This window comes from Sturnus vulgaris, chromosome 1, assembly GCF_052056855.1.
Source record: "Sturnus vulgaris isolate bStuVul1 chromosome 1, bStuVul1.hap1, whole genome shotgun sequence".
Taxonomy (NCBI): Eukaryota; Metazoa; Chordata; class Aves; order Passeriformes; family Sturnidae; genus Sturnus; species Sturnus vulgaris.
This window is the reverse complement of record NC_142243.1, coordinates 3335053-3351046: the sequence shown is the minus strand read 5'-3', so window position 1 is coordinate 3351046 and position 15994 is coordinate 3335053. Positions and strand designations below refer to the sequence as shown.

Below are 15994 nucleotides of genomic sequence, written 5' to 3'. Positions count from 1 at the left end.
CTTTCCAAGCCTTCTTGGGCATCCCTACATCACTGGGCAGTGGGGAGACCCCGCCAGTGCCAGAGGAGACCCTGCTGGGCAGTTTCACACTCAAGTCACTTTGATTTCCGTGGGCAGATTTCACCCAGCAGGAATTGCTGGCTGCAGCATGGTTCACAAATGCAGGGAGATTGTGCACGCTGTCCTTCATTTAATTTAATTTTTTTTTTTTCCTGTTATCGTCCTTTTCTTTGCTCTTCTAAATCGTTTATTTCAAATGTGCTTTTCCAAGCGGGATCAGACAATGTTCTTGTTGATGGGAATTCTTTACAATCTCCATCTCTCCCCTGTTTTAAGGTAAATTACTCGACTTGCTGATTCTCTCTCCCCTCTCTCCCAATGTCAGCCCATCAGTGTTTTCTAAAACAATGAACTTGTAATTTCTTTTTAAGTGGGGCTGGTTTTTATCTCTGCATGGAATTACCACAAAATCAGCCACCTGCTATAACTGATTTTTATCCACACTGCCACGGGATATTTATATATGTGGCTGTTTCTGTTCTGCAGCCTGAGGATATTCTTGCATTTCTCTGGTTTGCATTATCCATTGCTGAATAATATCTATATCTTGGAACATATATATGTTGAAACAATAATAACAAATAAAGTTTTTCCTATTCTTATTCAACATAGTTAACTCAAGCACAACTGTACAAAGAGCAACAGGTGTTTCTCCCAAGATCTCATTAACCACTGATTATCTCCAGCATCTCTTGTAAGCAAATGTCTCATTAACGTGGATGTTCACACATAATTTACTTTTGTACATAGTTCCACACTTCAGAGAGCCATAAACCTGGTGCTGCACATCCTCAGATTTACATGGAAAATGCATTTCCTGCTGTGTGGACAGACACAAGCTATCAAAGACAATAAAATCTAATAGCACTCAACATGGTCTTGATTTCATGATTTCCATCTTTAGTACATAAACAATATCACAAAACTATAAAATCAGAATATCCTGAGCTGGAAAGAATCCACAAGAATCAATGAGTCCAACTTCTGGCCCTGCACTGGACACCCCAGTGTGTGCTCAGAGATTCCAAACCTTTCAAACCCCAGGTTTAGAGACTTGTAGAAATATTCTAGTGAGTGGCAGAAGAAACAATCTGAGACAGGAGTGGGAAAAGAGAGGTAGAGAAGCAAATGTAAAGGATTCTTTTCTTTTTTTTCCCAGCTCCTGTGATGATTTAATGAGCATTTTTGCCAAATTTGGTGTTTTGGTGGGTCTGGTGGGTTTTTGTATTATGGTGTTGAACATCACAACAACATTGTTTGACACTGACCTAATTCTTCAAACACCAACTCTCTCAGAACTGCTCCACTCACTACACGTGGTACTCTCAGCCTTATATTTTGGTGAGAAAACATAGGATTGGATTTGCTCCCACAGAAGCTGATAGGGAAAAAAAAGATTAAAAAAAAAAAAAAAGAAAAAGACACCAGTTTCAGTCCTGAGAACATTCCTCCTCCACTGATGGGGATCTGCTGCTGTCACCAGAGCTGATGGAGCCCACACAGCTTTTACAAGTTCATCACCCACATCTCGTTAATTGGACTTGTGCCAGGCAGAAAGTAACACTTGGAAGTATTATCTGCTTTTCCTGGAGGTTTTATTTCCCTTGGCATGCAGTCAAAAAGAGAGAATTTTGACAGAAAGCCTCGTAGAAAATCATGGAGCTGGAGGCTCTTTTTCAGCTGGTAGGATTATTTCCTCAATCTCAATATAAAATGCAAATATACAGTGGAAATATTTATGTTTGGTTCTTTTTTTGTTTCCTGAGGCGGAAGATGAATTTCATTTGAGATTCACTCACTAATTTTTTTTTTTTTTAAATATTAGTAGAAAACTTGAGAAATTGCTCTAAGTTTTTGTGAGCTGGATGAGCCTTCTAGGTTTGTGAGCTGGTAAGATGGTGATCTGCAGAATTACAGAAGATTTATTCTTCTTGAAAGCCAGTTTTTCACACCTCTGCCACAGAGACCAGAAAGAAGCAGGAGCTGGGTGCCTTTACTGTATTCATAATAAATTTTGAATTATTTTTTTCTTATATCCCAAAAGAAGGCAGCTCCCACCCACAGTCCCATCACCTCCTCTTCCTGCACTGATGTAGCAGGAAATTGGGACTTTTTACCACTCAGACCTTTGCTTCAAAGTTTCTTTCCTGAAGCCTCATCTTTGAACTGATATGAAAGACCTGAATCTATTTTTAGCTTATGCAAGAAATCATTAGAGGTGAGAAAAATCCTCTTTTGACACTGGGAGTTTATATTCTCTAGAGCAAAGACTGCAGTAAGAATAGTGAACTATGTTAGGACAGTTCTTTGGTAAGGAAGGAAATTTTTTTATAAAATAAGCAGGATGGAAGAATGAGTTTGTCTCACATATCCACGGAAATGGCTGCAGGATGAAGCAGAAACTGCTTTTCAATTTTCAGACAAATTCCAAAATGAACGAGTTCCCAAACCTTCACAAGGATTGCAGCCAACAGAAATTCATAGAATTGCAAAGATGTGATCCTTAAAGTGTGGGTTTTTCTTTGTTTGTTTTTTTTTTTTTTAATTAACCCAGCACTTCTGAAAGATAACTAAATGGTTTCACACTCAAAGGAAAATTCTGTTTCTGGCATGTTGGAGTGATTTAATTGGGACTAAGGAATGTCATCTTCTGGGAGAGTAGAGTCTGACCATTACTGTGTGATGCCACTATGGATTTTATGGGTGAAAGAAAAGTAATTTTTCCCAGGGAAACTGACACTTTTTATTATTATAAACAAGAATATTTTTGTTTATAGAAGGAAGAACGAACCACAAAGCTCAATAACAGTGTGAGGAAAGGGATGGATTTCCACCACTAATGTTTTTTATCCCTCCTTCTCTTCCACAGGTTGCCCAGGAATGTGGGACAATATCACATGCTGGAAACCTGCAAGTGTGGGAGAAATTGTTTTTGTCAAGTGTCCTGCACTGTTCAGATTTATCATCTCTGAAGATGGTAAAGTATTTTCTCTTTATTTTCACCTCTGCCTGGTAAAACCTCATGGCCAGCACGAGTGTAAAACCTCACTTAGATCCTCAGGATAAGAGACATCAAAAACTCTACAGCTGGGCTCCAGTTAGAAATAAATTGCAGAAAACCAGGATATTTGTGTGTAGGTATGTGAGTGTGCATGGGGTGGGAGGGAAGGTGTGAAAAAAAAGCCTTCACAGACTACACAACATGAAAATATCACAAATTTGAGCTGCCAAAGGGAATATTCTGCCCTTGGCTCTCACTGTGTTTGGTTCTTGGGTTCAGTTAGAATCTATTTTAGCAAATAATTAAAAGGTAGAGCAGGTTCTGCTTGGGCTGAAGGAGAAGAAAGGCATGAGATGAGCAGTGAGGAGCTCCCCTGTTGGGGTCCAGGGAGGAATTAAAGATTTCTGGAGAGAGGCAGAAGTTCCAGCACCCATTTCTTGAGGTCTGTGGAAATGAGACATAAACATCCTTCTGTCCCTGTGCAGGTAATGAACACAGACTGCTCCATTTGCTCCCAGCACCCACTGCAGTCCCTTAATTAGCTCTGTCCTTCGAAGAATTACCAATTAATTTTTCATTTACAGCCTTAAGTCCAAAATCTGTTTGGTTTTTGGTTTTCTGTTTGTTTTTTTTTGTTTGGTTTTTTTTGTGTTTTTTTTTTGCATTGCCACACACACAGATCACCATTTTTAGGAGACAGAGTTTCATACACAGCTCCAGGAGCTCTGAAATCCTCACTTTTAACACAGCCACACCAGGCACCACCAATGTCACCAAACCCATGACCCACTTTAGAAATAAGATTAACTCAATTTGACCTGTTCCAGGTCTTCAGTAAATGGTTACCTGTTAATGAAAAAAAAAACTTTAAAATAGAAATATTTTTGCAATTAAATTATTTAAATAAAAATAATTAGATTTTTATTATATTTATTTTATACTTAAACAAAAATTTTATCTATTTAAATAAAATCAGGATTTTTATTGCATTTTCTATATTCCTAGCTTCTATTTCTTTTAATAAATATTTGATTTATTTGCAAAAATTACTTAAACAAAAATAATAAAAATTCTTTGCATTAAAAAGAATTTATTTCAATAAAAATAATAGAACCTTTAGAGAAGCAATTCAATATATATATATGGTTTATTTATTTATTTATAGCTCTATTTATTTTAGCTATGTAAAATAAAGGGCTGAAATAATATTTTTAAATAATTTTCCCAGGATTTACTGATCTCCTCACATACAGAACTTCCCATTTGGCCTGTGGCAGGGTGACAGTACAACCCTAATATTCCATCCAGTAGAAACACATGTCCCATTCCCTTATCTCCTCATGGGATCCCCAATAAAAGTGACAGCTGTCACCTCGTGTAGGGCTGGGTTTGAGGGGTTTTTGGACATCTGTTCACCAGGAACAAACCCAAGATTCATAATTTGTTAGATAAACAAATCAACATTTAACCTGGAGTAGCTGGAAATCTCAGCAGATGTGGTTGGGGTTGCCCTGCTGACCCCAAGGTGGAATTATCAAATCCCAAAGTTCTCTCCTGGGTGCATCAGTATCAGCTTTGCCATCATTGCTGCTAATTTTAATTAGCCAAGTGTATTTGTTCAATGAGGGTTTAATGAAAAAAAGTCACATTTCATGATGGTTCCCTAAATAACGGGTTATTAGAGAACTATAATGTTTCTAAGACATGGATAATCACATTTTAGGGATTGTTATAGTGTCCTCTGGCTGCTGCTCTGTTTCTGGAATGTGGAGCTAGGCTGGGCATGGACACTAATATTTATTAATAGCAAAGTCATTCCTAGTATAGCAACATTTTTATACGGCCACAGATAATTTTTACAAATGCAGCAATAACTTTAAATTATACTTTTCAGAAGTTTGTGCTCTGAAGTACCTGTAAGTACAACATAATCACACGGAAATCAAGGAGTGTGCTAATCTTAAAGAATGGGTAGGAAATATCTCACCTGGCTTCGAAAATTTAAATTTATATGTGAATTTATGAAGTGATCAGATGGATTTCTGGTTCAGTGAAAAGAAATCAATGGGCACTTGTAAAAATGCTTTCTCTGAGCCCTCTCAAATGCTTGTCTGGAGGTGAGTGAAGTCACTGCTTGTTTTATGAATTTCAGAAAGGAATCTGACTGTCTTTACTTGGATGTCTAATTTCCATATGGAATAAAACGGGAAAAAATAAAAGAGACTGCAAAAGAAAAATTAACTACCTAAGCTGTCATCTGGAGGGATGCTTTTTGGAAAAATTAGCTGTGCAATTAGCTAAAAATATCAGCTGTTTCTGGCTTTGATCTGCTCTGCTTTAGCCTTCACTGCAGTTGAACCAAGGAGTAATGTTTGAGCTGCTGTCAACGTCATGCAGAAAGTTCCAAGTGGAATTCTGTGTGCTTGGCAGCCCTGCCTTCTAGAACTTCATTTCACCTCTCTGATCCTCCAAAATCACCAGAATTTTTCATTCCTTTCAGATGTAGGCTGTGAATGAAAGTATCATTCTCAAAATCCCTCTGCTGGAGATTCCTCCAATGGGAAGAAGCTTATTAGTTCCTGGCTCTTTTCTCATCTTGTAAATTTGGGATTACAGTGGCTTTCCTCCTAGATAGTTCCCCAAAATTAATCCTTTTCCTCTTCCACGTGCATTTCTTTGATTGATATCCAGCAATCATTATCTCCACCAGGAGCTGTCACTTCCATGACCTCTCTGTTGTCACCAATTCTCCAGTGCCTTCCCAGCACTGGCTCCAGAAACACCCACTCCACAACAGGATGCATTTAAAGCATTCTAAGGCATATTTGCAGAGGTAAAAGGAAGAAAATCATGTCAAGCTGTGATATCTTTCAGTAGGACACAGCAAGATCTAGAGATGGCCCTAACAGAGTGATCTGCACTCCCAGCTGGAGAATTTTCTCTTCTTCTTTTTTTTTTTTTTTTCCCCCCAGACCGAGATGATACTGCCTAGCAGTGGAAATCTGCAGAAGCAAAATCTCTGTTTTTTTCTGAAATATTCTGGAACCTATAAACACAGCGAAATGGACCACAGTATGAAACTCAATAACCAGATCAGAAATGAACTTATTGTCAGTCCTTTGATTTGCAGTAAAAAAAAAAAATACAAATGATAATAGACAGTTTCTGAGCATTGCCATATGCTCCCCATTTGGAAAAGGCTTTCATTCACAAATCCAAATAATAAATATGAGCAGCTCTTACTGAAACTTCCAGCAACTCAGGTAATTTATCTGGTGCTCAGTTTAGGACACTCCCTGCTACATTTACCACAAAACATGGTTCACTATGTACAACAGAGGAAATTCTCCTAATTTTTACCAAAGGCGTAAAGCCTCTCCTATGTTGATACCAGGATTAAGGGTTCCTAATTAAAATCCAGTAGAATAAAGAATGTAATCAGGTATTAGAGAGTTTAAGAGGGAATTACATCCTGTGCTCACTTTCAGAACCAAACTCTTTGGCTTGTTGCTTCTCTTGGTTGAACACAGTCAGTGCTCAGGCAAGGAGCTCTGTTATCCCAAGAAATTGGAAATAGTCTGTCACTGATCCCATTTAAAACACAGGGAAACACTCAAGTACTTTGTTGTACTAATTAATTGATTAATTGATTCTGTAAGAACCCCAAGCCTCATAAGTGCTGCACTAGAGGTGCCACGGGTGGACAGTGGGATTTATGGCCATGGGGTTAATTGGATTTGGGAGCAGTCTGTGCCCGAGTTTAGATGTTATCCCTAATCAATTCGAGTAAGATGACAAGAGGAGCGTTAATGAGAAGGGAAGTGATGCTCCCTCTTTGAATGTGGCTTTTGTGTCCTTTCTGGGGACACAGTCCTGGTAAAGCCTTTAAAAGCTGACATGGGAAAATGCTACAAAACCCCCAAACTGGCTGAAAAGACAATAAAAGTCATTGACTTCCCAAAGTGAAAGCTGTTGAAAATATTTGCAATTTGCAGTTTCTATTAGTTTGGGTTAGGTATTGATGGTTTTTTGTTTAGACAGGAAGAAAAGGTGACTGATAAAGATCAGGGGCCTCCTAAACCCCCAGATATCCCTGGAAGATTGTGTGCTTATTTCCTACTGAGGTAAAAGATTCAGGGTTTTGTTGCTACTACTGAAATTAAGGTCAGCATTGCAGGAGAGGGAAATTGGAAATTGCATTTTCCTGTCATAAGGCAAAAGATTAATGCAAAGGTCGAGATTTCTCTTCAAGGATGTTTTGCCTGGATGAGTATTCCAACATCCTGCTTGGAAACTGAGGCAAGAAAAAACCTGTAACCAAATTTTCTCTGGAAAACATGTATGACCCATGCCAGCATTCTCATCATGGGAATAATAATGAGCCATTGGAGCTTATTTATATTTATTTATTGAAGTAACCAGGACTCTGAAACCTTTGTTTCATCCTTAATTTTATATAAAATACTACATAGCAGTTAAAAATCAAGTTTAGTGCAAAGGTATCTATTTTATATATAAATAATTTTAAAAAATTAAAAAGAGAAAGAAAAATATATAGACTGGCACTTGATAAATAACAAGTCATTTCCAGCTGGTTTTCATCCCTGGGCTTTGCACAGGCAGTAAAGGCATGGGATTGCTCCAGCATTTCCAAAGAGAGGAGGACAAGCTGTAATTAAGGCTCCATGGTCACAGCATCACAAAGTCCATCTGCAATGCAGAGAAAATGGGAGGAAAATGCTGTCATCAAAGAACAGTAACTGGATCTACATTTCAAATCTGAGGCTGAGGCCTCTCAGATGTTTTCTAGCAGAAAAAAAAAGACATCTTATGGCCTTTCCCACCAAATTATGGGGACATAGGGTTCTATGTCTCTGATATTCAAATATGCAGCATGAGCAAGATTCAGGTAAGATCAGGTCCTTGGTCCTCTGCAGCGGTCAGGGGAAAGCTGCAACACAGCTCAAGAATTTTGTCAACGATCTGAGAGATAATTTGGCCTTGGGGGAAGGGAAATCCTGCATCTTTGGGAAGCATGGAAGGGTGGAAGATGCTGAGAGCTGCTGAGTGGTTTGGAGAACACGTGGACTGCAAAAGGTGACAGATTGAAGAATCACTGTAGGGGCAACAAGAGCAGATCCTTCAACCTTTCCTAAGAGTCTTTGTTCATGTTTCTCCTCTTCACCCAAAGGGTTGGGACAAGAGTTGCAGGTGGTTGCAGGATTTGAGGTGTGGTGGGCACACACTCATTCTTACCTTTGAGCAAGGCATTTAATTTGCTTTCTTCTCTAGCAGTTAATTCAGAACTGACAGTCTCCGTGGGCAGTGTTTCAAATTTTTTCATGGTTCTTGTTTGAAAAAACTTTTGTTTTTCTCTCAAATGTGATCCCTGCCCTCTTCAGAGCTCGGAGACCCTTCAATAGTAATTGCATTGATCCTGCACTCTGATGGATGCTCCTGTGACAGCCAGACTCAAAGGAAGGACTCAGATAACGTTTAGATGATGCTTAGTTGCTATGGTGACCTCGGTCCACTTCTAGTTTCACATCCTTTAACAGGAAAGAGGAGGAAAAGAATAAAGCCATGATTTCCCTTAAATGTTATTGATCATATCTGTGCATCAGTCCTACCTTAGCCAGCCTTGTGTGCTCTGGCCTTTCTGTTCTCCACATGGGACCTCACTGGAATTCTCCCATGATTTCCAGACATGATTCCCTGAGCCTTGTCCCTGTGCCCTGAAGGTAAGCTGGGATATAGGAAGAAATTAATTATATATCAGTTCTTCTCTGCCTTTATTGCAATGTCTTGCACAAAACTCTGGGTAACAAAGACTTTGCAAAAGCTTGTTCCTCTTATGGTAGGACAGATATCTAAGCCCAACCACCCTCTGGAAATTCCAGTCTCTCTGTCCCTTATGGGAGAAGACTTAAAAACTTGGTGAACTTCAGGTAGATAAACTGTATGGAATGAGTTTGCCCCACAGGATGAGTTACTCAGATGTCCTCAGGCACCAGTTCTTATTCAAACACACAAATATGAACAAGGTTTCCTAATCTTACCCTTGATTATCCTCTGCCCCAGTTTTCTTTTTTTTAAAAAATAAAATGAACCCCACTTCATTTTGTACTGTGTCTGTGTGAGCATTATGTTCACAAAGCCCTTTGTCAAGGCAAATGGAGATACACAGTAAATGATGGAATTACAGAATCCCAGAATGGTTCGTGTTGGAAGGGACCTTAAAAATCTTCTCACTTCCATCCCCTGCCATGGGCAGGGACACCTTCCACTGTCCCAGGTTGCTTCAAGCCCTGTCCAGCCTGGCCTTGGACACTTCCAGGGATCCAGGGGCAGCCACAGCTGCTCTGGAAAACACAAAGAGCCATAAGAAAGGAGCTGGGATAGCAGGATAACGTGTGTGGGATTGTGTGTGTGTGCAGACACAGGACTGGGCAGAGGGCTGATGTCCCTTCTAGGGAAGCAGCAGGCAGGGTTTGGGATCAGAACCTGTGTGGGGAGCTCAGAGAGCTGCAGAAAAGCTGCTAAGTAGCCTGCTGCTCCCGACTGTGGCTTTGCCAGCCGGCTGAACAGATTGCTGGAGCAGGAGAGCAGCAGGCAGCCATGGGGAAGGCAGAGAGGAGGCTCAGCGTGGTGGATGCTGCGGAGCCGGGTGTGAGAGATCGCTGGCTTGTTTCATACTTAGGAATCGAATGTAAGACTTCTAATCAGTGCTGTATAAAACAGGAAAGAAAAAAAAATGAACCTCATGCCCAGCCAGCTTGTTATCCATATAGATGGACAGCAGAATAACGAGGGGATGTAAATGTTTTCCACAGCATCTCCCTGCCCCAGTCACTGCACTTTCTGTAGGGAAATGTGCAGTAAAAACTGTGCAGGCTTTGCACGTTGACCTTAATGCTGTCAAAATCCCAAACCTCTTGGAGAATTACCTTTGTGGAGCAGCCCTCCAACCCACAGTAGTGAGATGAGAACAACAGGGCTATGGGAGAAGTGTGGGCAAGCCAGTTGAGGACAGAACAGCTTTGGAAACCTTTCATCCCCTCCCGCCCCGCCACTAATAAGGGACAAACGCTGGAACAAAAGGGTTAAACGCAAGTTGTGTTCGGATAAACAAAGCCACGGGAGGCCAGGCAGGTGGAGAGCAGCCAGCTCAGATTTGGCACTGAGCAGGAGATCTAAAAGGCTCTGAGGATCATCGTGCACAGGCTGGCTCTTGGCTTCAGCTTCCCCATCCCCGTCGAGTTTCTCGTCAGCTCTTGCATGGTGAGGAGTGAATTATGAGTTCTGGGTCTCAGTAAATAAAAATCAAAGAGGAAAGTCTGATAAATGTGCAAGAAAAGGGCAGGAAAGGTCTGGGTCACTGCCACCAACTCTATGGGGAGCCATTGGCAAGTCCTTGGAGGATTTTTTCCTCCCTCTTTTACCTCTTCCTGCAGAAAACAGAAATAAGGAGTATTTTCTGCACTTGGTCTTAAGAATTGGTAACTCAGCATTCTGATAGATCTTCCCTAGGATCTCTAAGCAGTGCTGCAAATAACATCTAATTAACAATGTCAATTAAAACATTAATTGTAGATTTACTTCCCAAAGAGTGACACTTATTTAAGGCTGGTCAAGCAGCGAATAACACAGCCTGTCAATGCACTGAATAAACCCGAATAAACTGTGTCAGGAGAGCAGCAGCTTCCTCAGGAGTTTATTGGCTGATAACAGCAATTATTGATTTAATAAGTGCTGTTCTAAGGCACTGTTTAATATCTGCTGTCGTGTCCATATTTCCATAAAATTGTGATATTTAAGATGTTGTTATCATAGAATAATAGAGTTGTAGAATGTTTTGTGTTGGAAAAGATCTTGAAGCTCATCCAGTGCCACCCCTGCCATGGGCAGGGACACCTTCCACTGTCCCAGGCTGCTCCAAGCCCCATCCAGCCTGGCCTTGGACACTTCCAGGGATCCAGGGGCAGCCACAGCTGCTCTGGGAACCTGTGCCAGGGCCTCCCCACCCTTTGAGTAAAGAATTTCTTCCTAATACCCAGCCTAAACCTGCCCACTTTCAGTTTAAAGCCATTCCTCCTCATCCTGTCCCTACACGCTCTTCTCAAAAGTCCCTTGTAAATGTAACCCTTGAATTAAACCCCTGAAAAATGTGCTTCCAGTGAAAATCATATTTTATTTATTCTTCATTTCTGAGAGAGCAATGCATTTCATTAGACCATTGTATAATCATGTCAATGAGCTTTCTCTTCTTTATCAGTGAAGTCAAGCACACCAATTTCTCCTTGTTTGTGTCCTAAGAGCAGGAAAATAAGAAGTCTTGTGGGAAAGCCCACGCAGTGAGGGGTCCTGTGGTCCTGCCCACTCCATCACTGGCAGCAGAGTAAATTTAATGAAGTTTCTCTTGGGTCTTCAAGGCACTAAGGTGAAAATACAACCCTGAAAAACAATGTTTTGAGGTAACAATGTGAAAAATGAGAGTGACTCCTCTGTGCCTGGCATTCCTTACAACCCTTTAAATGCAAGGTCGGGTCTTGTCCCTCTCTATGAAAAAAATATTAAATGTTGTGGACAAAATTAATCAATTTAAACTCCATTTCATTCTCAGACACGTGAGGGAACAGCACCACCAATGCAATGGATTTCTGTCAAGTAAATCTCCATATTTTGCTGCAGGATCCGAAATTTGCACTGTCTGAGGGCAGGGCAGCAACAGGAGCATGCAGGAATTCAAAGATTTATGGTGGCTGTATGTTCCCCCAAGTCCTTTTATATATATATAAAAATATATTTATGTATATATATTTATATATGAATGTATATTTATATATTTACATAAAATAGATCTATTTTATATTAAAATAGAAAATAGTTATATTAAAATAGTTATAGGTTTATTAAAATATTAAAGTTATATTAAGTTATATTAAAATATATCTGTTTCTAGAGATATTATAAATACATTTATATATTTGCATATATTTATATATAAATATACATGTTTATATGTTTATATAAAATAGATCCGATTATATATATTTATATATAAATACATCTGTTTATATATATAAATATATATATAACATATATATGTTTTAATATATCTGTTTGTGTATATATAATATAAAAATACTATATATATTAATATACATATTAATATATTAATATACTACTATATTAATATATGCTAGTATATATGTATATATACAGATATATTTTATACATTTCTATAAATACATATATTTAAATAATTACATAGAAATAGAAAAATATGTCCATGCACCACAAATATAATTGTATATGTGTTCATTTCATCCCAACACTCAAGAGATGAAATTTAACTTTTTTGTTGTAACTCAGGGCATGATGTTCAATGTAAATCTAATTAACTTTCTGATATCTTAACTTATTAGTGAAAATTGAGTTGATGAATCAAGCCTAAAAGCCTCTACAGACAAATCTTGTACTGGATCTTTCTTCAGTTCATTAGTTAGGACTCAGATATAGAAATATATGTTAATCAAAGGCTTGTTTGCTCCTACAAATCAGAAAATTAATGTAGTTGGAAAAGTGAATCCCTTCAAAATGTCCAAACATAGTGAAATGTAATAATAATTTTAGTATATATACAAAAATATTTCTGTAACAAGCCTATTCATTTCTGAGAAACTGCATTAATGTGTTGTAACTGTTATTACACATGTCATGAAATTGAAAATGAACTAAAATGTAATATTTCAACATCAATGAGACTGACTGCTATCTATATTTAGAATGAAATAATGATAATTTTTGCTTCATGCTTTTTAGATTGTAGGGGGAAAATAGCTGCCTTCAAAATATTTAAATTTAAGAGAAATGTCTTTTTTCTGAGCCATCACTGTAATATGCAGGATGCCAGGAACATCAGGCATGACTCTACTTAATACTGGCCTGGTCTTCCTCCAGAAAGAATTCTGCACAATTTTAAGGTCAAATTACTCTACAAATGAGAAACTAAAACTGAATTTTTATAAGTCAAAGAGTTTTTTGGGGAGGTTTTCTTGCAGCTTTTTCTACCCTGCTTGTATGGGTCAGTGTGAGGCACAGGCTGCTGAGTTAGGGGACCTCACTTAAGGGACAAGTTCCATCAGAGCTGCTGGTTTGAGTGGCAGATGCTGTGAAAAAAAAACCGTGGAAAAAGTGATAAAAGAGTGGTGGTTTGCTCTTTGATCCTCTGGCTGCCTGACAAACTCACGGATAAAAATTCCCACAACCACAACCTGACATCCGTGTCCTGAATCAGGATTTTAGCAACACATCCTGATTTTAGCAGCAATTTCCTAAAACTGAGCTAGATTGCTGCTAATAAACCTGGGGTTTGGTGGGTTTAGGAGGAAGAAAGGTCTCTCCAGACTATTCTGCAGAGCCATCCCTGATGTTGTGCCCCTGATGTTGGCTGGGAAATGTTTGCTCAGAGACCTCCTCCAACATCTGCAAATACCCAGGAATTAGAGTCACAGAATATCCTGAATTGGAAGGAACCACAGGATCATCCAGCCCAGCTCATCCCTGCACAAAATCCCACCCTGAGCATCCCTGGGAGTGTTTATCCAAACCCTCCTGGAGCTCTGGCAGCTTTGGGAATGTTCCCGTTCCCTGGGGAGCCTGGGCAGTGCCCAGCACCCTCTGGGGGAAGAACTTTTCCCTAAAATCCAGGCTAAATTCTTCCTGTGGAATCCTGGCAGCAGCAGGAGTTGGGCAGAGAAGGATGGAGACTGCAGGCGTTCTCACTGTGGCTGCCAGGATCAACCCTCCAAAACTCCCCAGTGGGTTGGATGTGTGGGATTGATGTTTAATAATCCATCAAAAGTCACAATACAGCCTGCCCTGATGCTTCAGATGAGCTTTATATACTCCCAACGTCATTTTCACATTAAACCCTCTTTTTTTTTTGTCTTAAAAAGTATAAAAGGACATCTGATTTACTTAAGAGGAGACACAGAAATCAAGGAATTTAAAATTATTATGTGAACTATAAATTTTTTAAAAAATGCATTTTATGCTGTGCTCAAAAGCCTCCTGTTATTATTTTATTTCTTTAGATGCTTTCTCCTTTCCCATAGGATCAAAATCAGTCTTTGCTTGGATTTTAGTTTTAATGAAACGTTTCTCACACAATTTGGCGAAGGTTTTTCCAATCCCTACATTTGACCACCGGGGTTAAAAGGGGAACAACCTGAAGCCCTGTGGCTGCTCCAGAGGATGCAGAACTAAAGTGGTGTGGACATGTAACCTGCTGTAGTGGGCAGTGGAGTGCTGGGAATGGTTTTTCCCTGTTTTTTTTGGGGCCACTGTCAGCGATTTGCAGCAGCTCCCTGAGGCTCCACGGTGCAGCAGCTCCACTCCCTGGCCCGAGGCAGCTCCTCCTGCATCCACCCAGGATCCAGCAAAATTCTGATTTCAACCCAATCTGGGTTAAACATTGAGCACAGGGGGTTGGGAGCCTGGTTTGGCATCATTCCAGCAATTAATTTGGGAAGAACGGAAGAAAGGGAAAGGGAGGTTTCTAATGTAAAACCGAAGTTTTATCATTTCCCATTGTCAGAGCTGTGTTTTTAGGATGTTAAGCAGCATGGGTTTGGGCACAGTGTTTTGGAAATGTGTGAGTCTGTCTTACTTCAGAATATTCCCCTAAAAAATAACTTCTAAAAATCCACGAAAAAGCTCCTACATCCATTTTTATTATTCTTCCTAGAGTCTGACGAAACTTTGTGATAACCAGATATTTAACAATATCAACCATCTTCTGAAAAGCCTTTTCCATTCATAAATATACAGGACTAATACAGAAACAAAGATTTAAACTTGCAGCTCTTCTCTGAGCTCTGCTACACCCATTCCTCTTATGGGAGTCAAACTTTTATCAAAATTAATTGCAACCTATTATCATTATGAATTAATTAGTTTTATTCTTCTAATTTCAGGTTGGGAAGTGGATAATTTGGGGCAAACCCACGCAGGTAAGAACCAGTTGTGTTGCCTTAGTCCTTGGTACTTCTGTTCCCAAAAATTGTGTGTACATGATAATTTCAGATGATTAAAAAGTTTTCTTTATCAGCCATTATGACAATGATTCATGTACTTAACTCTAGTACTTGCACAAAAAATGAAATGAAAAATCTCATAAGTCTTTATAAATCAATATGATTTTACCTAAAGCCACAAAATTAAACTATTTTATTTAAACCAATTTGTTACTGCTCTTTGTCATTGATGGATGGAAATAATTTTTCAGTAATTCTCTGAAAACTGGCCGTATTTAAATACCTGTGGATTATAAATGTAAATTCTTATAGAAATAATATTTGACTTCTATATTTTTGCAGTAAACTTTGCCCCTGTTTATTGTATGTGCTTTTAGTTCTAAATTTAGAGGTTCAGCTTTGATTTAAACTCTCAAGTAAAGCTATGTTTACTTCCTGAGAAGACAGCACCAAGTATTTATTGCTTTTGGGTCTGATCTAAACAAATAAAAATCAATTGCACTCCATTCAGTGATTTCCACGGAGACCAGTTTGGTCTCTAATAGAAAACACAATCAAAACAATTTCATACCCAATTTCCACTTTTCTAGGTGATTATGACCTGCTGGAAAGCACAGCCCAGTCTCTCCTAGGTAAGAAACAGAACCATGGAAATTTTTGTCTCACTTTTCCTTTATTCTCTGTTAAAAAGGAAGCTCTCAGCTTTTTTTTTTTTTTTCCTGAAATTTTGGTATTATTTTCTAATAAATTCTAATTGTTATGACATTTTCTGCTCTGTTACTTTTAACAATATTATGAAAATGTATTCCTTCTCTATTAAGCCTTGCAATCTAAGAAGTGTGCTGCTATAAATTATATCTACCTGATTAACAGTAATTATTAAATGGTGTTA

General features: G+C 38.9%; 1 protein-coding gene across 11 annotated transcripts in view; it reads left to right on the top strand.

The window, feature by feature from the left end:
- Nucleotides 1-15994, top strand: part of ADCYAP1R1 (ADCYAP receptor type I) — a 143123-nt gene that overhangs the window by 80087 nt on the left and 47042 nt on the right. For all 11 annotated transcript variants that reach the window (XM_014873695.2, XM_014873693.2, XM_088154644.1 and 8 more), the window contains 3 exons: nucleotides 2930-3037; nucleotides 15043-15078; nucleotides 15693-15734. In XM_014873695.2, the coding sequence (XP_014729181.1) occupies nucleotides 2930-3037; nucleotides 15043-15078; nucleotides 15693-15734 (186 nt within the window). The remainder of the gene's footprint in view (nucleotides 1-2929; nucleotides 3038-15042; nucleotides 15079-15692; nucleotides 15735-15994) is intronic.